The sequence below is a fragment of the Tachysurus fulvidraco genome, chromosome 6, assembly GCF_022655615.1.
Source record: "Tachysurus fulvidraco isolate hzauxx_2018 chromosome 6, HZAU_PFXX_2.0, whole genome shotgun sequence".
Taxonomy (NCBI): Eukaryota; Metazoa; Chordata; class Actinopteri; order Siluriformes; family Bagridae; genus Tachysurus; species Tachysurus fulvidraco.
Genome location: NC_062523.1, coordinates 27,727,412 through 27,753,817, shown reverse-complemented (window position 1 = coordinate 27,753,817; position 26,406 = coordinate 27,727,412). Strand labels below are relative to the sequence as shown.

At 40.6% G+C, this 26,406-nt stretch overlaps 1 protein-coding gene across 2 annotated transcripts in view; it reads left to right on the top strand.

Annotated features, from left to right (window-relative positions):
• tmeff2a (transmembrane protein with EGF-like and two follistatin-like domains 2a) overlaps positions 1–26,406 on the top strand; it is a 98,022-nt gene that overhangs the window by 46,481 nt on the left and 25,135 nt on the right. For both annotated transcript variants that reach the window (XM_027152520.2, XM_027152519.2), the window contains exon 4: positions 8,421–8,447. In XM_027152520.2, the coding sequence (XP_027008321.1) occupies positions 8,421–8,447 (27 nt within the window). The remainder of the gene's footprint in view (positions 1–8,420; positions 8,448–26,406) is intronic.

Genomic DNA, 26,406 nt, shown 5'->3' with positions numbered 1-26,406 from the left:
AAGCGGAGCGCTTACCAAAGTCACACAACAATATTTTTACAGATTTTGGAACTCAGTGCACACATAAGGCGCACCGGATTATTAGGCGCACGGCCGATTTTTGAGAAAATTTAAGGCTCTTAGGTGCGCCTTATAGTGCGGAAAATACTGTATATCTTGAATTGAGGGACAATGTTTACTGTTAAAAGTGCATCTAGAATTAAACTGAATTGAAGTTCGTATTCCTAAAGTCCTGACTCATCACCGCATTGAAGTGAACTGTAGTTAAGATTCGCTCGTTGGCGTATTTTAATTTGATTACAGTCTTTTCATAACCATGTCTCAGGAGTGCCCTGGAGCAAAAATGCTCAAACAGCCTTTGAGTTGCCTGTGTGCCTCTCGCCTTTTCTCCAGCGTTGATAAGTAGGCTATTTACCCCACCAGCCTTTAGCGAGCCTCACTACTCCACGATTAGGGTGAATAATGCGCTGATTAAAGGAACGGGTCGCTGCTCAGATTGTTTTTTTTTTTTTTTTTTCCTGCCGTACAGAACGGGGCAGTTAACCATTAGCTCGGCGATGCATGACCACGGAGAGCGAGGAAAGGCACTCCATTTTCACTATTGGAAATCAAGTTTAAGACAGCGCTGGTGTGAAAACACTCCGCCTTTCACTAAAGCACTTGTCTCAGCATGACGATTTCAGGAAAAGGCTTCAAAAAAAAAAAGGAAGCTTTCTGTATTTTCGCACGTGTTTCACACAAGGTTTACTTTAAAAAAGCATTGAGGTGTGTGGTTTCAGTACTATGCAATATACTCCAACCCAGAAGAAGAAGAAGAAGAAGAAGAAGAAGTGTAATAATATGGAAAACTGTCATGAAGTTATTTGAAAGCATCAAAGCATTTAAATGATTTGTAATTCCTTTGATTTCCTATTGCTGAATAAATAATTATAATCAATCTCAACTAAATTTACAAATATTCAAATATTATTTAATTAAAAAATTGATTTGCCTCCAACAGCAGTGTATAGATTCGTTTAATTCTTGCCATGCTCCATACTTATTCCTTCTCCTCTTTCTCCTCTTCCTCCTCTTCCTCATTGTCATCCTCATCATCATGAATTATCATCATCATTATTATCATCAGTGTCTTTCTGGGCATTCAGCACCATGTCTCTACATCTACCTTCACCCTCATCATCATCCTCACTCTCACTTTTCCCATATAGGTCTGCTCATTATCTTCCTCACCGCTAAATGTGTCTCATCCCCATTATCAGGTTCAAAAGAACGAAGATGGATTTATCTGATATTCTGTATCGGTTAGTTCTCGGTCCGCTAATCTGATTGGTCGAGCAACTTTCCACAAGTGCCGATATGTCCTATAAGCGCACTGGGACGTGTCACTCCACTTGTCTGTGTCCACATCCATGGCTTTAGTGCATAACTACAATATGTTGGTTACAATATGTAATGTTTACAGTATTTATATAGCTGATAGTTTTCTGTGATTGATGGTGATTGATGGACATCTTCCTGTCATGCTTTGGGTTCTGTGTGGAATTTCATTTTGTACAGTAATTCTAGTATATTGTAGCTGTCTGTCTGTCAGTCAGCCTGTCTGTCTTTCTGTCTGTCTGTTTGTTTGTCTCTCTGCATATCTGTCTGTCTGTCTGTCTATCTGCCTTCTTGTTTGTCTGTCTGCCTGTCTATACTGTATGTATGTCTTACCTGCCTACCTGTCTGCATGCCTTACTGTCTGTCTGTCTGCATGTCTATCTCGATGTCTGCCTGTCTGTCTGCCTGAACACATGTTCTTTTGGTCCAGCTCAGTTTTATTGCTTTGTAAAGTGGCTTATTAATCTTTTTTCCCCCAGCACATACCCACACTGCTCCCCACACAAGACACATAAACCCAGAGCAGGACATTCAGGCATCAGAGATTTGTGTGTGTGTGTGTGTGTGTGTGTGTGTGTGTGTGTGTGTGTGTGTGTGTGTGTGTGTGTGTGTGTGTGTGTGTGTGTGTGTGTGAAAGCATTCATTAACAGTTAGTCAGAGTTTTTCCCCATGTGCTGACGGTGACCAGCTGCCTCTCTGCCTCGAGTAAAGTTCCCGCTCAATCCCTGAGATCAAAGAAGTGCAGCGTCACCACGTCGGCTGAGTTTTTTCCCTTGTACGATCCGAACAGAACGATTCGGCACCTGGCTCGGGTTCAGAGTGACACAAGGGAGCTTCTGGAGGCCCTCACACTTAATCAGCCTCCTGTCATTGTCCTGCTGCAGACAAGCAGTAGTGCAGATTCATCTGCACAGTTTCGGCTGAGTAACCCGAAGGCTGCGCACGCCTCCTGCCACTAACTTCTGTTTTAAACGTGCCTCAAGAATCAAGAGAGATTTATTTCACTTTGAGAGCCCGATATTAAGTTGTTTTTTTTTAGTTGGTGCAGAAAAGGCAATGGATAATTCTAATGAAAATGGTTTAGTTTACATTAATTTTATTATTCATTCATTCATTTTCTACCACTTATCCAAACTTCTCGGGTCACGGGGAGCCTGTGCCTATCTCAGGCGTCATCGGGCATCAAGGCAGGATACACCCTGGACGGAGTGCCAACCCATCGCAGGGCACACACACACTCTCACACACTCACACACTACAGACAATTTTCCAGAGATGCCAATCAACCTACCATGCATGTCTTTGGACTGGGGGAGGAAACCAGAGTACCCGGAGGAAACCCCCAAGGCACGGGGAGAACATGCAAACTCCACACACACAAAGCGAAGGCGGGAATCGAACCCCCAACCCTGGAGGTGTGAGGCGAATGTGCTAACCACTAAGCCACCGTACCCCCTATTTAACATTTAATATTTAATATTTAACATTTAATATTTAAAAATATAACATAGAAAAGAATAAATAGAAACATAAGGGGTGAAAAGATAAATTTTCGCCTTTTTGTGTTTTTGTGTCAGCAAAAGATATTTATTTAGAAACAAATTCTCATAAATGTCATAAAAAACAAAGTGGAATTTCAGGAGCTGCCGTGTATCACTTTACAGCTCATCCTGTCCTCACCGTGCCTCAAAATCTCACAGATTATTCCATTGTTAACGCTGTCTGATGGTAAAATAAAACATTAATCACACAGAGTTTAATATTTGAATACTTTTTAACTTATTTTTATTGCTCAACCTCAAACGGAAAAGAAAAATAATCCGTACTGGCCGATTCTGTGAAATGAATAATATACTTGATATCATGAAATACAGCGAATTTGTCTCAGTTTGTGTCATAACTGTATATTTGTTTGTATGATTTTTATTCCACATTTCCAACTTGAGTGCTAGAAAGTTCAGGGTAAAAAAAACCCTGGATGCCTCCATGTTCTTTTGTTAGCAACAAGCTAACAAGCCAGTTAACTATGAGGACTGAATTATATTCTCCTCGGGAATTCAGTCTCTCCAGGTTTTAACTTTTTTTTTTGTAAATTATAGCAACCAAAGATGCAAAAATAAACTTCAATTCAGTAGATTTACAGAAGTATGGAAACGGAAGAAGAAAAGGTTTAAAATGAAATTACGATGTATCTCTAACATCTATAACTATCCCTAAAGAAACTCCTGTTTTAAACCTTAAACTGTTTTAAAGTGTTTAATGTTTTAAATCCTAGCAGAGAAGACACATCTGTAATCACTTTAATGCTAGCTCTGCTCATGTTCCTCACACCTGAATGGAATCTGTGGCTTGATTTTGCGTTGATTTCTACAATGATGAAATGGCTCTATCTATCTATCTATCTATCTATCTATCTATCTATCTATCTATCTATCTATCTATCTATCTATCTATCTATCTATCTATCTGTCTGTCTGTCTGTCTGTCTGTCTGTCTGTCTGTCTGTCTGTCTGCCTGCCTGTTTACTTGTGTGTCTGTGTCTGTGTCTGTGTCTGTGTGTCTGTCTGTCTGCCTGCCTGCCTGCCTGCCTGACTATCTGCCTGTATGTCTGCCTTTCTGTCTGTCTATTTGTCTGTTCTGCTTATTTCTCTGTCTGGCTGTCTGCCTGGTTGTCTGCCTCTCTGCCTGTCTACACGTTTCTCTCTCTGTCTCTCTGCCTGTCTACACGTTTCTCTCTCTGTCTCTCTGCCTGTCTACACGTTTCTCTCTCTGCTTGTCTGTCTGTCTCTCTGTCTGTCTACACGTTTCTCTCTCTGTCTTTCTGCCTGTCTACACGTTTCTCTCTGCTTGTCTGTCTGTCTCTCTGCCTGTCTACACGTTTCTCTCTCTGTTTGTCTGTCTGTCTACACGTTTCTCTCTCTGCTTGTCTGTCTGCCTCTCTGTCTGTCCACAATTTTATCTGTCTGCCTGTCTGTCTGTTTGTATTTCTGTATTTCTATCTGCTTGTCTGTCTGTCTACACTTTTCTCTGTCTGCTTTTCCTGTCTGTCTGTTGTCTTCCTGTCTGTCTGTCTGTCTGTCTGTCTGTCTAAATTGACTTGTCTTTATAAGCAGATTCGAAAACTACTCAAGCAACACGACTAAGAAGCACCTTATCACTAATGAAAGGTTTAATCTTTTGAAAATCATTTTAATGATGACAAAATTAAACAAATACCATTCCGTTCCTTAAACTGGCTGAAGGATTAATAGTGATAAATAATCAAGTTATTTACAAATATGGAGCGAAAATAGCTGTAATCATAATAAATGTAATAAATAATCATTAGAATTTGTGTCATTTCTCATTCGGAGCCGTTGCGAGTGGAGCAGCGCCTCTGATTCTACTGCACAACACTGGCTGGGTTCCTGAAACAACACTGCATTTGTCAAGCTATCAGATAATAGAAGAGCAGACACGTCTGCCCCCGGGGTGATGTTTGTGTGTGTGTGGTTTGTGTGTGTGTGTGTGTGTGGTGTGTGTGTGTGTGTGTGTGTGTGTGTGTGTGTGTGTGTGTGTGTGTGTGTGTGTGTGTGTGTGTGTGTATGGTGAGGTGGTGATTTTGTGTTTAATAGCACCCCAATTCCCACTGTCACAAAGCAACACTGATTCATGCAGATGCCCATGCGTCTTTGTGTGTGTGTGTGTGTGTGTGTGTGTGTGTGTGTGTGTGTGTTTGTGTGTGTGTGTGTGTGTGTGTGTGTGTGTGTGTGTGTGTGTGTGTGTGTGTGTGTGTGTGTGTGTGTGTGTGTGTGTGCGTGTCTGTTTGTTTGTGGCTATTCATCTATGATGCCACTATATTGCTAGAAACAGAAAGATCAGCGTGGCTCTGCATGATTTTCGCGAGCCTCACAGTACTCCGCCTGTAAGATCAGCATCGTGCTCTCTCACAGTTTATAAAAACTAACAACATGAACGCCTTTTTATTTCACTTTCTCTCAATAGTCATTAGTGTACATTCTATTTGTTTACGATTTTCATCCTTTACACGTTTTCTTATTCACTTTAGATTTAGCGTTACACTAATAACCTGATGCCTGCAGCCTACACAGACGAGCTTCATATTTCAGAGTTTGCACGTTTGAAATTATGCGCGTTGTGGGAATTGTCTTCTTGCGCTCTCCTGCCGAGTCGAATCATCCAGCCTCAGGTATTAGATGCAGAGGGGTGTTAATAACTTTCTCTTCTTCTTTTTGTCCTTTTATATTTATTTTCTGCCTTTACACCAGGGTAGCGCATCAGTTAGCGCTGACGCCTGAGGAAACAGTGATTCATATCCTCTCACACACATTCCCACTGATGTAGCTCTAGGTCTAATAGGCATTTGTGTTGTGTCTTATGCGTAGTGTTCTATGTGCCAAGATGTGTCACGGTGGGACTTTTTTAACCTGTTTTCAAGTATACCCTTGTGTAAGAAAGAAAGAGCGATGATTCATCATAATACTCCATCAGGTTTTACATGAACTTGACTATATTTCTGTTTATTTTTATGGCTTTAAAATTGCCCGTCCTAGCGATAATACCGAGCGCAGACGTGAGTTAAAATCTTTATATATCCAGAAGAAACGAAGCATACAGCGTCACCTGACAGGTGGTAAGGTATGGTGTCTCTAGGAAAGAGATACAAATAGAAATCATCCAGCTGTAAGGATATACATGTCAATGTAGGGATTTCTAAATAAATCTATAAAGATTCTAATTTAATCAAGACGTCACGGTTGTTATGTCATCTAACAAAGATTAAGATTATAATTCACCGTCTGCATTTGAAAAAAAAAATTGTATTAATATAAAATGAATATTTCATAGCATGTGATCATGTGTTAAGATAATAACGATGTGTAGTGAGTGTGGAGAAGACAAATGGCAGAAAACACTCATTTTATTAAAAAGTATTTTCATACTCATTGTTCTCATATCAGTCATCGTGTTCACGTTATTTAATCTTCTCGTTTTTCACCATATTTTGTCTCTTTTCTTTACCTTCTACAGCCTCCTACTTTATTGTACAGCAGACTGCGTTTATTTCTTTCTAATTCTATTTTTTAATTAAATTTTATTCTATTTAGATTTATATTTATATTTTAGTAATTCTATTTGAAATACTTTTTCTCGAATATTTCATCTCAATTTCTCTTATACAATGTCAGTTTTTAAAAAGCGTTTCAAAATAATGTCAGAAGCTGAGAAAAAGATCCAAAATAAAATGTAGCATGTTGATGTTGGAGTGACGACGAGATGGAGCGACATTACTGCTTCACCTTACACTCAGGTTTCATCCAAAATCTCTGTTCTCATTGAGGAGCAGAACGTGACCAAACAAACAAACAAAGGAATTCAATGACACGCACATTATTAATCAAGAAATTAGTACCATATCGATCATCAACCATGTTAAATGGAGTCCATGGACAATACACAGGTTTGCACTGTGTGACGTCAACGTTTTCCAAAAATTCTCGGCCCCATATGTTTTTTTGTTTGTTTTTGTTTTTTTTATGAGCTTCATTTCCAGTGGCACAAAACAAATTGTGAAAAACAAACAAAAAAAATCTATAATAAATGGGACCTTAATACAGGACCAGTACAGACACCAGCAGCCTATTTCAACACTTTGTGAAAGTCTAGTGTTAAAAACTCTATATAAATTGAACAGAGTTGAATGAAATAAAAACGCTACATTTACGGCATTTGGAAGACACATTTATCCAGAGCGATGTACAAAAGTGTATTGAAGTCTATCACTGAATACATCTATACTGGTTCACTAGATCACAGACTAACAATATCATCAGTCTAAAACCAAATAGGAAAAAAAATATTTAGTTTTTTTTTTTTTTTTAAGTAAAGGAGACATTAGTGCTACTTTAAGTAAGTCAGAAAGAAGTAGGTCCTCTCCTGTTGTTTGAAGACAGTCAGTGGGAGCTATTAGGACATCCAGGGAATGTTCATTTACTGTACCACCTCGGCACCCAGACAGAGACGCATGCTTCCTTTTATCCTGAGAGATGGTGGGATCAGTTGAGCCGTGCTAGAAGAAAGACTATTAACTTTATTAAACTCTGAAACTAATTGGAACCATAGCGATGACTATAACAGGTGACTACGTGTGTGTATGTGTGTGTGTATATTTGTAAGTGTGTGTGTGTTTTCATATGTATGTATGTATATCCGAAAGAGTTGTATTTAATTTCAGAATTTCAGTGTTTGTGTGTGTGTGTGTGTGTGTGTGTGTGTGTGTGTGTGTGTGTGTGTGTGTGTGTGTGTGTGTGTGTGTGTGTGTGTGTGAATAGTGCCATCCCCTATAAGTTAAAAAGCTGAGCTGTAGGAATTGTGTGTGTGTATCATATATTTATGATCCGGGTTGTTGGTGTATTTACTGTAGATGTGCTACACCAGTCAGTCTGCTGCTCCATGTGGTAAATAACAACTATAACAACCATTATCTCAGCACTTAGAAAATAAATCAGAGAGCCTGTAGGACATTAACGTAATCATAAAGCTATATTACGGCAATTGCATTAAATATTACTATATAATCATTTCATGGCCAGGATCAACATAAATATAGATATATGAGTGTATATGAGTGTGTGTGTGTGTGTGTGTGTGTGTGTGTGTGTGTGTGTGTGTGTGTGTGTGTGTGTGTGTGTGTGTGTGTGTGTGTGTGTGTGTGTTTGGAAAGCAGTATGACTGGTGGCCCTTTAAAAGCCCCTTTAAAAGCCATGAAAGTGTTTTTTATGACTCCATCATCCTACAGATCTTTAACACATTCATCTCTCTCTTATTTCTCTGCTTATTTGTCCATTTATAATATTCTACTTTATGTATTTGACATCCAGTGGCCCAAATGTGCCTCTGAGACGTCCGGGCAAGACATTTTATTCTCTTCATGTCTTTATCTACGTAACGTCTGCTGCTGATCTTTGGCTCATAATTCTGACATCGCTCATAATGACCCTGTAATTACGCTGAGTGAATATCTGCCTTATTCTCTCTTACAGAGGCCGGATCTGGATCTGGAGATGAAGGTAGGGCTGAAGATCCTAAATCACACACACACACACACACACACACACACACACACACACACACACACACACGCACACACACACACACACACACACACACAAATATATTTATATATAAGCACACAGGCACATCCAGTCATCCAGTCCAAATATCTTTTGATCATTAAAATGTAATTCACAGTTATTTTCTTTATTAAGTCTTTCTACATCACACACACACACACACACACACACACACACACACACACACACACACACACAGGCACATTGTGTTGTTTTGGTTCATTTTACCCTTTACACTGTTCCCACCCCCACAAAGCACCCCTTAACCCCCCACTAAGTGAGTGACAGCCTGGTGTAAGCAGCTCCACATGGATATGAGGCACATCTGAAATGTGTCACTCCCTTCCTTTCACTCTGTCCTTTTTCAACCGTCTCCCTCTGTCCGCCGGGACACCGACTCTTTCAGGAGCGCTCTGATGTTAGCGCTCCATTGGTTTGGAAGAATGCGACTTGGCTTTCTTTTGGAATTGTTTTTCTCGTCCTCTTTATGCTTCCTCTTTTGTCCTGTTCATAATAATAAGTGGTTTATTATTATACTGTGTCTTTCTCAGACCGGAGACGGCGGTAAAGTCTGTCTTATTATACAAGGCAATGTTATAGGGAGCAAAGAGAGAAAAGCTCCTGTACCAACAGGAGTTCCGAGCTCCACATGGTTGAGCTTTTATTTGAGATGTTTTTTTTGTTTCATGGTTTGAGACCTAATTCAATCCTTATCTCATTTGTGGACAGATAGTGCTTTTAGTATTCGAGTGGATTTAACTTGGAATTATTTTATTATGTTATATAGCCACAGACAAAACGATCATTAGCAGTAGCTATGCTGTGCCATTTGTAGCAGAAACCAAATGAAAAGGACAGAAAGTAGAAGCTAATCTTTGCAGAAGTTGTGCCTGAAGCTCTGTGTGAAATCACGCTGATTTATAGGCTCGGGTAGGACATGTGACAAAGTGGCGCATACCGGCAAGGACATAAAAGGGCATCTACATCACCTTACTCCAGCTTCTACTTGTCTGCTTGTCTGAGTGGACGCCCAGAGTGTGGCAAGCGATGCAGCGTCTGGTGTAGTTCACTTTCAAGGAAACTTGACGCTGCAACATGGCTGATACTAAAGAATGCTAATACCAATGCTATTACACACCGGGAGCTGTCTGTCTCATAAGTCATGAAAGGGCATGGCCGAGCTGTAAGCAGCGCACAACTAGCTCTAAAAGACCCATGACCCAGGAATGGGGCCCTGGTGCAGGTTATAGAACCTGATATGAGTGTGCAGAGAGGACCAACCCACCACAGCACCAATATCCAGAGGCGAATGCCTATAGACAGCATGCTGGACAAGGCAATATACCTTAATCCCTAGAGGCACAGCACACCTCGTAGTCCTAGGAGGTAGGAACCATCACCCATTATGGAGGTAGGGGCAAGTGAGGCCAAGGCTACTAGCAGAGCCGTTTCCAGGGTCAGAAAGTCATCAGAGGTTGACACTATTGGCTCAAAGGGGGCTTAGAGCAGCCCCAAAGGTCTGAGAAGTCTCAGGAGGGGAGACGTGGTCTGCAGGAAAGTTAAGTCAAGTCAAGTCAAGAAGCTTTTATTGTTATTTTTAACCAAATATAGCTGATGCAGTATGTAGTGAAATGAGGCAACATTTCTCCAGGACCATGGTGCAACAGACCTACATACTGTAGAACAACACAGAGCTAAGGACATAAAGTAAGTTAGTCCTAGCCACATAAAGTGCATCTATGCAACCTAATGCAAACAATGTAAGGCAAAAGACAGTGCAAACAATACACAGAAGCAGTGGTTAGTGGTGCTGTAGACATGGATGTATATTGGATGAGTGTGTGTGTGTGTGTGTGTGTGTGTGTGTGTGTGTGTGTGTGTGTGTGTGTGTGTGTGTGTGTGTGTGTGTGTGTGTGTGTGTGTGTGATAGAGAAAGAGAGCTCGGTACATTTCAGTTTAGTTGTTGAGGTTGTCTGATGGTTTGTGGAAAGCAACTGTCACACTGTCTGTGAGGGCTCGAATGCTTCGGTACCTTTTTCCAGAAGGCACGAGGTTGAAGGTCTGTGTGGGGTCATCCACAATGCTGTTGGCTTTTCGGATGCAGCATGTGGTGTAAATGTCCGTGATAGAGGGAAGAGAGACTCCAATGATTTTCTAAACTGTCCACACTATCTTCTGCAGGATTTTTACTGAACAAGGACAGTACAATCGCCAAACCGGATAGTGATGCAGCTGTTCAAGATGCTCTCATTGGTCTCTCTGTAAAATGTAGTCAGGATAGGTGGAGGGATATGTACTTTTCCCAGCCTTCATAGAAGGTAGAGATGCTGCTGGTCTTTCTTGGTGATGGAGCTGGTTTTGAGTGACCAAGTGAAGTTCTCTGACAGATGAACACCAAGGAATTTGGTGCACTTGTCGATCTGTACAGAGGATCCGTTGGCAAAGTTCAGCAGAGTTCTCTGTTCAGCAGAGAGTGGTCACTCTGAAGTCAACAACCTGTCTCTTTAGTTCAAAGACAGGTTATTGGATCTACACCAGGCATTCAGCTATTGTGCCTCCTCTCTGTATGCTGACTAATCATTCTTGCTGATGAGACCCACCCCGGTCGTGTCATCGGCAAACTTAATGATGTGATTCAAATTGTGCATTGTTACACAACCGTGAGTCAGCAAAGTGAACAGCAGTGGGCTGAGCAGTCTTTCTGGTCCAGCAGCCTTCCATGGGTTAACTCTGTATAGAGTGCTCCTTATTCTGGCCATGGTTAGACAGAGTACCTGGTCGTTGGGGGATGGGATGGTCTTCCTTGTCGTTATGTTTTTCTGCACCTCAAACCTGGCATAGAAGTCATTCAGCGCATCTTGGAGGGAGGCATCACTGTCACAGGCAGGTGAAGCTGTCTTGTAGTTTGTGATTACCTGGATGCTCTGGCACATGTGCGGGTCTCTCCGTTGTCCAGGAAGTCGCTGTCGATTGTCTGGGCATGTGCGTGCATTACTTCTCTGATGACGCGGTACAGTTTGGCCCTTGCTGTTCTTAAGGCCATCATGGCCACTGGTCTGAAGGCTAAGTCTCTAGACTTAAGCAGCACACGCACCTTAGCAGTCATCCATGGCTTCTGGTTCATTGGTAGCTGGTTACTGAGGTTTCTTTTACTCTTTTTAAGTTTGTTGTGTAGTTGATCAGCTGTGCTTTGATATACAACGTCTGCTAATGTTTCAGTCTGGTCCTTAAATACGTTTATTATTATTATTCATACCGACAATACCCTATGGTTAAACACAGTGTGAAAAGTGTCTGTAGGTTTCAAACCAACATTCAAGCTGTTTTGAATAAGGAGGAAAAGTGGGCACTGATTAGAAACAGAGCAGCTGCTGAAAAAAATATTCATGTAAAAACACACTAGTGTAATATAAATAAAATATTTACACTAGATAATATTTGATTTTTGAATCTGATAATCTACTCATTAACTTTAAGTTAAAGATTACACACATGAATCGGAGCAGCTTTCTAAATTTAAGTTAAAATTATTTTCTTGGGGGGGGGGGCACGGTGGCTTAGTGGTTAGCTCGTTCGCCTCACACCTCCAGGGTTGTGGGTTCGATTCCCGCCTCCGCCTTGTGTGTGTGGAGTTTGCATGTTCTCCCCGTGCCTTGGGGGTTTCCTCCGGGTACTCCGGTTTCCTCCCCCGGTCCAAAGACATGCATGGTAGGTTGATTGGCATCTCTGGAAAAATTGTCCGGAGTGTGTAAGTGAATGAGTGTGTGAGTGTGCCCTCGATGGGTTGGCACTCCGTCCAGGGTGTATCCTGCCTCGATGCCCGATGACGCCGATAGGCACAGGCTCCCTGTGACCCGAGAAGTTCGGATAAGCGGTAGTGAATAAATGAATTAATTATTGTTTTGGAAAATTGTCAAGACCACTGATGACATCACTCAGCTGTGACTACTGTAATAACCGTTTTGAAACAGGAAGTGGAATTTTGCATGGCCAACACAGATGAGCATAAGGTTCCGGTGTGGTTGTAGGAGTTACAAGTGCTTGACCTATCACTTTAGAGGGCCGGAACTAACCGCTGTTATAAGACGCAAGCATATACGTGGTGTTGGTGCTTCATTCAGTACGTGTACTACAGTATATGTATATATTCCGTTAGTCAGTCGCTTAACATTAAGTTGGGTTGGAAAATAGATGTTTCCTAATGTTGACAGACAAGATGGAGCTGCAAGACAAATTGAGAATAACGAAGCAGGGGAGAAGAGAAAAATGGACAGCGAGACAAAAGAAAAGCGATAAGACAGGACGAGCGTCAATAAACCGGGCTGGAAGAGAAAGAGAGAGCAAGAGAGACAGCTGGGGGGAAGTCGATAAGGCGAACGATAGCGGCAGAGGCGGCGGAAAAGATGTAGAATGATAAAAGGCAGGGAGGTGGAGGTAGGGAGCGGAGAGAAAGAGAATTAGGAAAGCACAGCGGCAGTTTGGTGTGATAAAAATCAAATGTATTTTAATGGTCGGAGATAAATCTTGCGGGAAGCCGCGGAAGCCTATTGAGCACTTTACAGAAAAGCGCACACAGATCACCAAGACCCCCTCAGGGATTTCCAACACACACACATCCGTCTGAGGAACTGCCAGGGCCAGCAGTGCATGCTGGGTAACAGAAGCCTGGAGTGCAGTGTCCGGTTTTAGAAGCTTCACTCACAGGAGCAGTGTGATGTGTTTGATTGGGTGTGATGGTGTGTGTGTGTGTGTGTGTGTGTGTGTGTGTGTGTGTGTGTGTGTGTGTGTGTGTGTGTGTGTGTGTGTGTGTGTGTGTGTGTGAGTTTGTGTGTGTACACTGTGATAAGGAAATCTAAAACAAGCCTGTGAAGCTGTGGGAATCAGAGTCTACAGTTTTAAAACACATATGATACTGATCCAGTCACCGCAATGCTTTATGGCCTTTAGCGTCACTATACTGTGGAAGTCGAAAGCAGGTCACACATTCAGATGTGTCATGTTTGAGTTGCATGGGTTAACACGCTGTGATGTTCTCACGTACTGCAGGTTTAAGTGTGTAAGAAAAACGTGGCAATTTAAGAAAAAATATTAAAATTCGATTTCAATTTAATTTATTTAGTGCTTTTAACAAGAAAAAGTAGTGCAGAAAGTTTAATATTATACAAAGATTAGTGTTATACAAATGTTCAAGATTAATATTAGATATATTTAAATGTGTTTGTATTTATCCCCAATGAACAAGCCTGAGGTGACTGAGGTGACTGTGGTGAGGAAAAACTCCCTTAGATGGAAGAGGAAGAAACCTTAAGAGGAACCAGACTCAGAAGGGAACCTCGTCCTCATTCGGGTGACACTGAAGGGTGTGATGATAAAAATACAGTCTGATAATTGTGTATTGATTAGGATGTTGTTGTCCTCAAAGACCACATGCAGTCGACATCTCCTCTTGACCGTCCGAAATCGTCATGAAGCGGAATCCAACGTATGTTGGCGCTGACAGGGTCTAAAGAATAACTATACTTTTTCCTAATAAAAACCCTGCTAGAATAATGTTAGAATAGTGTAGAATTGGGATTGTTTGTCAACTTGGTGTATGATTTGATTCATACTAATTGTGATAACGTAAGTCAGTTCGTTTGTCTTAACTTCTGTGAGAATTTTTTTCTTTCTTTCTTTCTTTCTTTCTTTCTTTCTTTCTTTCTTTCTTTCTTTTTTCGTTCTTTCTTTCATTAGTAGATTTTAATAAATGGAATGGAATGGATTTTTGGATGTTCCGTAAATGTCCTGAAGGTATGTGTTATAAGCCCTAGAAGTCCAGTTCTACCAAATGACGCCAAATTCTACCACTGAATCATGAGACGAAAATTGATCTAAATTACTTTAGTAAATAATCATTTTAAATAATGAGCTCCTCAGAATGGCGGTGTTAGCACAGTGAGGTTGGGGTTCTGTATTAGATACTCACCGTGGGTTCACAACCACAACGCTGATAGCGTTTCAACAGAGCCTTTGAAATGCCTATTATTCACATTTACCCCATTAACATAATGCGCACCTCCATGTCGGCACTCTTATTCATTTATTCATAGCATATTTTGAACACGTTGGCAGCACGTCTTGCTGCATTTAGCCACCTTTATTATTGGGCTTCAGGTACACTTTACTCCTGGAGTCTTTTCTTAGAGTCTCTTTGTTAACCAAACTCACCATGACTAGCAGAAACACTGACCGCATACAAATGCTTCCCTTACAATCCGTCTTCTAATGCTACTCTCTATGTGAACTGATTCTTTTCTTCACATGCTGATTCTTTATTAGGAAAAGGTTTCAGAAAGACTTTATAAGAATCTCTGTGTGATTCATACAGTATACAGTCACAGTGAAATGAGTGTTTACGGCATGATGCATCCTTTACAGACGGACGGAGGGCAGCGTATTTCTTCCACAGGAGGAACCGTAAGGGGCCGGGGCATTGTGGATTGGGTGGCAGTTGAAGGCGGGGGCCTCGGCGACCCAATCCCCGGACACGGAATCTGGCTCTAAGAGCTGGAGGAAGTGTCTGGGGAGAGGGAAGTCTGGGCGTCCCTGCTTAGACTGCTGCCCCCGTGACCCGGCATATATATATATATATATATATATATATATATATATATATATATATATATATATATATATATATATATATATATATATATATACACAGATGTTGGACAATGAAACTGAAACGGTGGCCAATGAAACTGAAACGGTGGCAATATAGTGTTGGAGGTTTCATGCCTATAAATGCATGACCTAGTGGCCAATCTTCACAGATTTCCAAAGAGTACCCAGTGTAATGTTGGCATACCACCATGTAGGACAGGAGTAACTGTCCACTGTCCAAACGGAAATTGTCTGGGAGAGATGTCGGGTATTAACGCAGATTATATACAAAAAATATGAAACCTCAGCTGCTTAACTGACTGCAGAAATAAACGTGTACATACAGTAGACTCTTCTGTGTCCACCAAAACTGAGTTCTACAGGGTGACTATTCATGGGCTATTATCAAACCTTTGGTCACTGGTATCAATGTTCCAGCAGTGCAAATCTTGTGCTGTGTACAATGTGAAACATGTCTTGTTCTATGACGAGTCCATCTTCACTGTCTTTCCTATATCTGGGAGAGATACAGTGTGGAGAAACCTTAAAGAAGCTTGCACTGTTGCATGTTCAGAGTGATGCATGAGGGTGGATCAGTGATTGTTTAGGATGCAATATCATTCCCATTACTTGTGCTAGATGGGTGAGTTCTCTAGCCAAGGTCTATTGAACCATTCTGGAGTAGAATGTTCACTGAAAGGCTCAAATGAACCTTGTACCCTGAATGTGGTGCCGTGTATCATGACAATAACGCAGCAATACACACAGCAGGACTGGTGACATAGTGGTTTGATGAACATTACCATGAAGTCATCAGATCTGAATATTATTGAGCCACTTTGATGTGTTTTGATAGTCAGGAAACGTTTTCCTTCACCAGCATCAGCTAGTGACCCGTTCACTGTTCTGAAAGAGGAATGGCTCAAAATCCCTCTGGCCACAGTGCAGGACTTGTACCTGTCATTTCCAAGATGAACTGATGCTGAATTGGTCACAAAAGGAGACCCTACAAATAGGGTTTATACTAATATTTTGTATATACTATATGCTCTATATACTAATATTTTGCTGCACCACCTTTAGCTTTGATTGTCATTGCTTATGCAATCTCACAACATTTTTATGTATTTCTATCCAGAGCTGCATCCATTTTTGGCCAGAATTTTAACATCTTGCATCAAGTACGCAAGGAGTCAAACCACTCTTTAGTCTTCTCCATTACATCTCAAAGACTTTCACTGGGGTCAAGGTCAAGACTCGTGGAAGTTTCGAAAAAGTTTTCTTTATTCTCCCTGAACATCTTTGACAATCTGATCCTGATGAATTGTGGCATCATCATCCTTAAATACACCTGTGCGGTCAGGGAAGGAAAAATACGTTTATGGGATAAACTGGTCACATCTAGTACATTCAGGTCATCAGCTGATTTAATATTGTTGCCACATAATTAGATTTGATGCCGGGAGCAGCGACTCTCCAGGCCTACACATTACATACATACACACACATACGCACATATATAAAGATATGCATTCACCCCCCCATCCCACGCCTTCGCCGCTTTGTATCGCTAGTCTGACAAGCGGGTCTGTGACCAGCGCTGAGAATGGCTGCAGGACCGGATGGCTGCTTGCCTGTGCTGGGTTACCTCCACCCACCACTCCCCTCCCCTGTTGCAAGTCGTGTGTTTTTCATGGCATACTGATTATGTGCTTATGTTGCTGAGGTGTTTTTCCTGTTCCCACACTGGGGTTGTTTTTTTTCTTCTCCCCTCCCTCATGTTATGCTTATTTCTTCTTCAATCCACTGTCTTCCTGTCCTGTCCCCCCTTGTCATATTGTATGTACAGTATGTATGTATGGACAGGTTGATGGCTAATTTCGCTGGTACCTGTGACCAGTGACAATAAAGGCTATTACTACTACTACTAATGTTGCTAAGACGCATCCTGAACTGAACAACTGAAGAAACCCCAGATCGTAACACTGTGCCCAGAGATTTGTTTTGTATAGCAGGCGCTGGGAATGACTGGTACTCACTTTGAAACAGGGTGAATTTGAACCTATCAGACCTTGTGACCCTTATCCACCACTCCACAATGCAATCTTTACACTCCCTAGCAAAGTCCTGGTTTCTGATTATTCTCACTAACAAGTGACCACACAGCTGTCTAAACCCAATCCTATAAATACTTGTCACATCGTGTGTGGAAATGCTCTTATTTCACTCACAAACATAGCCATAGCTATGAGTTCGCATGTCGAATTTTTACGAATCGCTTCGCAAAGCGTTTTTAAAGAAAAAAAATTCTTCCCATTAAATTGACTTGTTTGTTCCTTCCAGGTTTTAATATTTTGTGGTTGTTGACGATCCTTAACCCATTTCCAGTTTAATTAATATTGGTGATTAATAAACGAGGTCAACAATTTGAAAATAGTTAAAAGTTAAAAAGTGTTAAAAGAATTGTTGCCAGCTGAAGGATATTAATCCATATATAATCTCTAATAACTCGTGTCTTCTCTATTTCTTTATAACTGCCTTCAACCTGGCAGCTTTTGTATCTTTTCAATTCAGTCCTCGTTCCTCTTCATATTTCTGTAATTCTGACAGATTGCTTGGCCAAGCTTTGCCCTTTATATATATATAAAATCACATATAATGCATTGCTTTCTTCAGATCAAATTTGGATGACAAGTAGGTCTATTTTTCTGTACATGTTCTGAATTTTCTTTCCCTTTAGCTACCCAGAACACACAGGAGCGCAGAATTCACCCTTAGCACCAAGTTTCATTCTTCCCTCAGCTAAATCTGCTGTTGAAACAAAATTTGCATTAAGGTCATGTTTATCCTCCTCTGGAAATGTTGTTTGTTGTTTTCTCACAGCTAATTTTTTTTTTTAATCCAGATCTCTGGGGCCTTCAGGCTAAGCTACGTTTAATGCAAAGCCTCGAACGAATCACCGGGGTCATGTATTTGTAACCTCCGTCTCCGAACCTGTTAAAAAAGACGAGTGTCGTGTTTTCGTGTTGGAAATAAGCAAAGCACACGATGACTGATAATGATCACAAAGATTGATACAGAGAAGAAAGACAGAAGAAATGTAAGTGAACGTAAAGTGTAAACGCCTTCTGTCAAGAAAACCGGGTCAAACAACCAGAGCGAAGGAAACGTCGGAAAGGAATAAACGATAATGAGCTACTTCGTTATGCTGAAAGCGTCGTCTCTCACTCTCTCATTAAAACACTGTTTGCTGGTTTTAATTACAGTCCAGACCTTTAAAGACACTTACCTGAGACACTGCACGAGGTGGAGTAACCTCATTATTTCAGTTTATAGGCCAGCCGTATCCATTTTTGCCTTCTTATTTTTTTCTCGTGAGCTTTCTCATCTTTCCAGCCGCACGTGGATGTCTGATACCTAATCAAAAGGCAGTTGTTACATTATTGTAAACAGTGTCATAGTCTAATTGCAGTGATTAATCGTTGTATCACGGCAGCCTGCAGTGATGCATCTCTATGGATTCACCAGCACTTCATTAATCCTAATTACTGTACGGCAAAATCTGTTTACTGCTCCAGCCAGGGTTTCATCGCAAGAACCAATTATTATTTAATGTCATTAGATTTTCTATAATCGATACCTAGTAGCACGCGGGAGCCAATTACGGAGCGAGAACTTCGTGCCAAGCCATTATTTGTAAGCTGTTACTTTTATAAACATATTTATTTATTTATTTATTTACCTGCTTTCCATCTGCGGTTGAAACTTATCTGGTCTTCTCATTAAACAGCCGTTGGTTTTATTTATTTATTTATTTATTGTGTCTGGTCTCAGATCTTTATAAAAGAAACACCCTCGCCTACTGTTACCAGGGAGAATTAATGACCTCACCTCTCCGAGGCGACGACAGTCAGCCTCGCCAGCTCCTCGGAGCACAGACTTTTCTTGCTCGCTCGATCACCATGGTAACGAGGTTAGGGGTTCGAGACATTGGGTAATCTAATCTCAACATTTTAGCTGCAATGATGTAGATATAGGTCTGGAATGGTCAAATGTTATTCGCAAATATATGGAATTTCTATAAAAAATATTTTATACTTCATTCATCCGTGGATCTCCTCACAGACTGTCTACTTTATTTCAGCCAAGGTTCGTTTGGAATAACAATATAGGAGATAAACTGGAAACCTAGTGCAGGTGATAATATCGAATGCAAAGTCACTAAACTGTAATCTATAAAATTGATAAGCAGTTATGACTTACCTTGTACAGATTAAAAGGATTGCATTCATGTAAATGGTGACAGCAGTATGCAGTCTTTGGGGTGTCATTAAGATCCTTTCCTAAGAGCAGTTATACATCTTGCTCTCTTGCACCACTCTGTTTTTTTTTTTTTTCTTTCTTTCTTCTGAGGAAATTAGATTTTTAATGCTCGGTACTTCACAGACTGCAGTATAAAGCAGATCAGAGGGAGCTGGAAAAAGTGAGTCAGAGTTATATTTATATATTTATTTACACGGTGCTCTGGGCTGCATCTTATCGCTGTGTGTTCAGGGGATGAGAGAATTATGCAATCCAGATGCAAAGCTGTTTTTATTTAAATCAGTCCTCTCTTTGCTCAATGGAGATGGCACCTTGACAAAAGCACTTAACGGATCCTTGCGCAGGTTAACTGAAAGAATGGAATTAAAATGAAGAGAAAATTAACAATTTTTTTTGTTGTTGTTGTAGTTATTACTCAAAAAACACAAAAAAATTTTATTATTCAATAACCTCTTTCTTTAGTTATGACAGATGTGGCCCGTAGACTGCAGAGACCTGGTGTGAAGGAAAAACACAATCGTTTCATGTCACCATCAGATCATTTGCTATTCTCCCCCTGCTTAATCAAATACCTCCAGAGTTATTAATATAGTCAGGGCCAGCATTGATGATATGTAAATCTGTCAGATGTTGCGAGATCTGAATGAAATGAAACAAAAGAGAGCGAGAGAGAAAAGAGAGAAAGAGAGAGAGCGGAAAAGATGGATCCCAGCCTGTCTGAGTCTTCTGCTTCTCACAAAAGGACGTACTGTATTAATATAGGTTACCCTTGGGCCAGAAGAGGATTTCTATTATATTTCGGGAAATATAAAATAATGACTTGGGCAGGATGGAGAGGGCACAGAGGAGTGCATCAACAGTAGCAGACGTATAAAGATGAGTCTCTGCAGTAATGGAGGGTTTCTACCTAGATTAATGCCGGAGAGAGACAGGTGCCATTTTGATTGGCAAGGCTCGTACGAGGCGAAATGACCTCAAGGTCAAGAGACTGTGGCGGAAAGAAGAGAGGTCTGACATATAGGTTGGGCAAAAATGTGAAAAAATATAAGGTAGAGGACAGTGCACTGTTCACAGCCCATTATCAGCCGTCACCTGCCTCCTTTTTCATAGAAGCCATCAGAGCATCATGTGTGACAGGTTTTTTTTTTTTTTTTAAATCAAAGCACTGAAGTAAAAGAACATTTTAAGCGAACGTTCAAAACATTTCAAAAAAACGAATGTTCAAGAAGTTTCAGTCGGATGTTATATTCAGAAACATTTAAAATGCTCTAGACATTTCAAAGGAGAACACTTAAGGTGTTTCAATAAAAATGTTCAAGATATTAAAAATAGATGCTGAAAACGTTTCAAACTAAAATTTAAGACGGTTAAAACATCTGTTAGGCATTTTTTTAAACGTCAAGTCATTTAATGCTCAAGATGTTTCAAAATGAACATTGTAGATACGGTATGTAGATATTTTTGTGCCTGTGATATTGAACTTTCAGGACATTTAGAATTCAGTCCGTTTCAAAGGAATAATCAAGATGCTTCAAAATGAATATTCTAGATGTTTTAAACTCACTCGAGACATTTAAAAAAAAAAAAACACGACATTTTCAAACGACCCGCCTCCTCCTTGTGTGTGTGGAGTTTGCATGTTCTCCCCGTGCCTCGGGGGTTTCCTCAGGCTACTCCGGTTTCCTCCCCCGGTCCAAAGACATGCATGGTAGGTTGATTGGCATCTCTGGAAAATTGTCCATAGTGTGTGATTGTGTGAGTGAATGAGAGTGTGTGTGTGTGATATGATGGCACTCCGTGCAGGGTGTATCCTTCCTTGATGCTCGATGAGCCTGAGGCACAGGCTCCCAGTGACCTGAGAAGTTCGGATAAAGCGGTAGAAAATGAGTGAATGAATGAATGAATGAATGAATGAATGAATGAATGAATTTTCAAATGAATTCTCAAGACATTCCATAATAACATTCAAGACATATGAGGAACTCCCAAGATGTCCGTCATTTCAATTAAACAACACGAACATAAGCAGAGGAATTGATCTCACACGTGTTCTACAACATCAATCCACGCTTGAGATGAACCGTAAAATCTCAGAACATGTTGTTCAGTTGTTGAAGATTCCCCTGAGCAAACAAACAAACGCTTTCAAAAATCAACAGGTTTTATCTTGGATTTCTGCAAGGAATAGCGATAGCAGGATGACCACTAACTGCAGCACCTGGAGCAGGGATTTTATCTCAAATTATATGAAATATTGTATAGTTAGCTAGAAGTCACAGGTTTCACAAACATAGAGTTTTAATAGACATGTTTGAAAAAGCATGGATACTCAAGCAGGAAACCATGAACCTGCAACTCCAACTTCACCATACACAGTTCAGAGCAAATGTTTGTTTCCCTCCTTTTCCACTAAGGAAGTAATTGCGAGAATCCAATCTACGCTCCGTATCAGCAAGGTCATGATACACAGTAAGGTGAGTCGTTTCAGGCAAAAGTTTGAACTCTGCTAAGAAAAAAAGCCTTGTCTTTTTCCTGTTCACAGAATTTGACATTCATTTGCAGATATTTTATCTGATTCATTTGCAGATATATATTTTTTTTTTTAGAATTCACTTTTATTTACAGTGCTGAACAAACTGAAAACTGTGGTCAAAGAGAACAAAACAAACCCAACAAGAGCTAGACTAACAAAGAGACAGGAATCAAACCGAAGCTAGACAACACACTGGGGCTTGAAACTGGTAACTGACAGAGAAACTAATTACTCAATATGGAACAGGTGCACAGCTGGACAATAGAAATGAAACACACAACCAGAGTAAAGATTTACTCAAAATGTGCATGATTGCCCTCTAGTGGTCTGGCATACAGTTGTCCCAGACATCTGTGACTGTACGAGCTAGTCGAAACTTGATGCTCATTGAAAAGATAATAATCTATTCAAAACAAATAATATTCAAAGCAATCAGTAGTAAAAATCTAAACCTTAGATTTCACATGAGAGACTCAGAATTTAAGTAAGAGTTTGCCTTCACCTTCAGGGTTGGTATTTGATTCCCGCCTAAGCGTGTGTGTGCGTGTGTGTGTGTGTGTGTGTGTGTGTATGTGTGTGTGCGCGCATGGAATTTGCATGTTCTGCCCATGTTGGTTTCCTCTGGGTTCTCCGGTTTCCTTCATGTGCTTTAGGCTGATTCGCATGTCTATATTGTCCGTAGTGTGTGAATTGGTGTGTGAGAATGAGTGTGTGCCCTGTGATACACTGAAATCCTGTCCAGGGTGTACCCTGCCTTGTGCCCAGAGTCTCCTGGGATAGATCTGTGACCCAGTAGAATAAACAGTGTATTGATGGATGGATGGATGGATGGATGGATGGATGGATGGATGGATGGATGGATGGATGGATCACCTAAACCATTACCTAAACCTCCATAAGGTCTACATTGGCTGGACTGTGTGTGTTTTAGTGTGCTTGTAGAGTTAGTGAAGGAAACAGTCACTTTATCTACTAGGAAAAAGATTCACAACCACAGCAGTTCGAAATTTCCACTCCCTACTAGATGCCTGAAGGAAAATACAACTCTGAGGCACAGATGCCTCGTTTACATGTCAGCCATCGAGTCGTTCTTTACATCAAACATTTCTCTTCATCATACACTGTACTTTACACTGTTCACCCTGGAGACTATTGAGTACACTCTGTTGCACATACAAAAAAAATATGAAATGAGCTTCATTGATATATGTTCATATACTCACTGACTACTTTATTAGGAACATGCAATGCTAACATTGTAACATTGCTAGTTCATGCAGTGATTTTTATATCACCATCTCAAGTGACTTTAACCATGGCATGCTCGTTGGGTCGTTGGGTCCGTGGTTGATCTCAGAAATCTTTTTTTAAAGAATGGTACACAAAATGAAATCCAGTGAGCAGCAAAACACGACTTGGTGACAAAAACGTCTTATTGATGATGAAGGTCAGAGGAGAAAAGCCAGACTGGTTTATGCTAACAGAACAAGTACATTTTGTATGTCTCCAACAACCACTCTTTACAACCATGATGAGCAAAAAAGCATCTCAAAGTGCAGACAAACCCCTTGAAGCAGATTGGCTACAACAGCATAAGATTAAATCAGATTTCGGTTTTATCAGCCAGGAGCAGGAAGAAGAGGTTTCAGAACATCATCTGGTCTTTTTCCACTCTTCAACTGCCCAGTTTCGATCCAGTTTAGCGTTCAATCCCTTCAGGCTAAAGCGTAAAATCATGTGACCTGTGCTTTTATTTCTTAATTTGCCACACGGATTGCTTTTGTATTATTCAATCTATAGTACAATTGGCTGATTAGTAAAAGTTAGAGTGTTTAATTTCTCAGTTATGATGCTAGAGATATTTTGTGTGATCATGGTGCCAAATTTAGTGCTGTGTGCAACATATTTTTGTGCCTGTGTGTCTTTGCCTCACACACAGTAAAGTGTCAAACCACATGTGTATAAAAATCTGGAGTACCCACAACGCTGAATCCTCCAAATTACTGTAGCGAGCGCAGCCTGAAGTCCCTGGAGGTAGGAGGCGCAGCGTTTTGAAATGTAAACATCTGAGGCGCTTGTTTGTTTATATACAGAGCTTTGACTGCTGAAAGGCTCATTTACCCTGGGATGTGTCTGCAAACTCCCTCGGGGTCGGTGGTTTGTGTGTTAGTGGGAGAAAAGAGTGCATACAGGAGCAAAGAGGAGCTCTACTGGGTTGCTGAATGTCTGTTTATGCAGCAAAATGACCCTCGTTTTACTCACGGGCCGCTTCCTCGCAGACCGACGAGGCTGCGGTGCTGAAACTAACAACCGGTTTGGTCAGGTAGGACAGGACTCGTTATTCTGACATCAATCCAAACCGGCCAGTTATTTGGTACCGCCTTAGGCACCTTGGCCCTTGTTTCTTTTTACTGCTGACTTCTGCAGGTTTCTAGCTACACCCAATTAAAATGAATGAATTACCAAGTTCTGCTTCAAAACTTTCCATTTGATTGGACATGACATTGGACATGTCGAGTTCAATTACACATTTTGCTGTTATTTCTTTACGAAGTGAATTAGACCACCAGGGTAAACGTGAGGCATAGCTTGCCATGTCTTATCAGGTTTGTTGTGGGAAAAATTCACATGCTGAAGTTTGAGTTAGTCGTTTCTTGAGTGTTTTTTTGCACATTATTTGTCGAACGATTCCTTAGGGCCTGCGGTGTTAAAGCCCGCTGTTTCATTTTGTTCCCAATTTTTGAAACATATTATAATATCAGAGAATTGTTTTCTAATAAACAGTCTATGAAGTCTGCTTAGAAGGACATCCGTTTATAACTTTCAGCAGGTTCTTTAGTCACCATTTATTTTTCAGTGTTAGTACAAGATTTTACAGTAATTATCCCGTAGAGAGAGAACACAAGGAAGAACTACAAAAGACTTTCTTCTCACTTGGGCAAAGCCTTTTTTTGTTTGTTTGTTTGTTTGTTTTAAAAAAAGAAGAAATATCACCATTATCACTCATATTAGAGACGTTTTAACACTTTTACACTCATGCTGTCCCTCTGTGCCGCTGCTAGCTCAAACGTGCCGAAGTTAAGAAGCGACGCTGAATTTGGAAAGTGTTTCTTATCCAGGTGACACATGAGCTGTGCCATATGTGTTAAGCATCAGGAAAAATAGCACAGAAAGAATCAAGAAGTTAATTGCTGTAGCTTCCAGTAGCGTTGTGACTATCTGCCAACGTTTCCTACTGTATATCCTCTATTCAAAAAGAGACAAGACGTTTGCAGCTGTTTTGATTTACTTCAAGAGTAAGCTCCGTGTCACATGCTCGGTGGAAACCTGCAAGGCCGACTTGGAGCTTGATTTTGAATCGCATGACTAGCCACAACAACATAACTACTGCCATATACTACTATAACAATGTCTGATTGACAAGGAGACCGACGCCCATACTGTGTGGATGAACACGGGATTTATCACTAAACCATGCCAATCCGCTCTGTTTGTTCGAAAACATTTATTTCTTTCCATGTTCAAGTTTGTATTATAGTTCGAATATTGTGAAAGTACAATGTAGAATACAACCCTTGACATTCAATTCAATCCAATTTGTATAGCGTAGACATGGACATTGTCTCAAAGCAACTTTAGAGAGCATAAAAAAACATAATACAAAAAATTCATATTATACAAGGTTTATATAATACAAAACTTTAAGATTTATATTTAAATGTGTCTGTATTTGTCCCCAATGAACAAGTCTGAGGTGACTGAGGTGACTGTGACTAGGAAGAACTCCCTTAGATGGAAGAAGAAGAAACCTTGAGAGGAACCAGACTCAAAAGGGAACCTCATCCTCATTGGGTGACACTGGTGACACTGGAGGGGTCGTTGTCCTCAACGACCACATGTAGTTAGCATGTCCTCTTAGAATATTAAAAATATTTCATAAAGCAGAGACCAAATGAAGTTGGTACATCTCTAGATGCCTCAGGATCCTCAGAGGGTTGGCTTCATCTCAGTGAAGGTCCAGACATAATCTTCCAAAATTGGGATACAATTGAAAATAAAAAAATCAAATGTAAATGTTTCATGAGCTCCATAACGTTAGTGCTTGACAGTCTTTTCCTTTCCTTTATTTAATATTTCAGTTGTGAGTCTCAATAATACATTGATTTGGTGTATTTTTTTTAAATAATCCATCCTTTTGAGGAAATTAGGAGGTTAATATATCCAAGCTTAGCTGTTAAGGACCTTCAGTGTCTGGCTTTAGCTGAGAGGATTTGTCTTTAGCATCTAGATCTGGTGTTCTCAATTGCAAACCCAGTGCTGCTGACTTGGACCTTTCGTAAAGCTCAGCCAGCAGGAAGAGTGCAGTGCCAGAAGGATTAGAAGAGCTCAGTGGCAAAG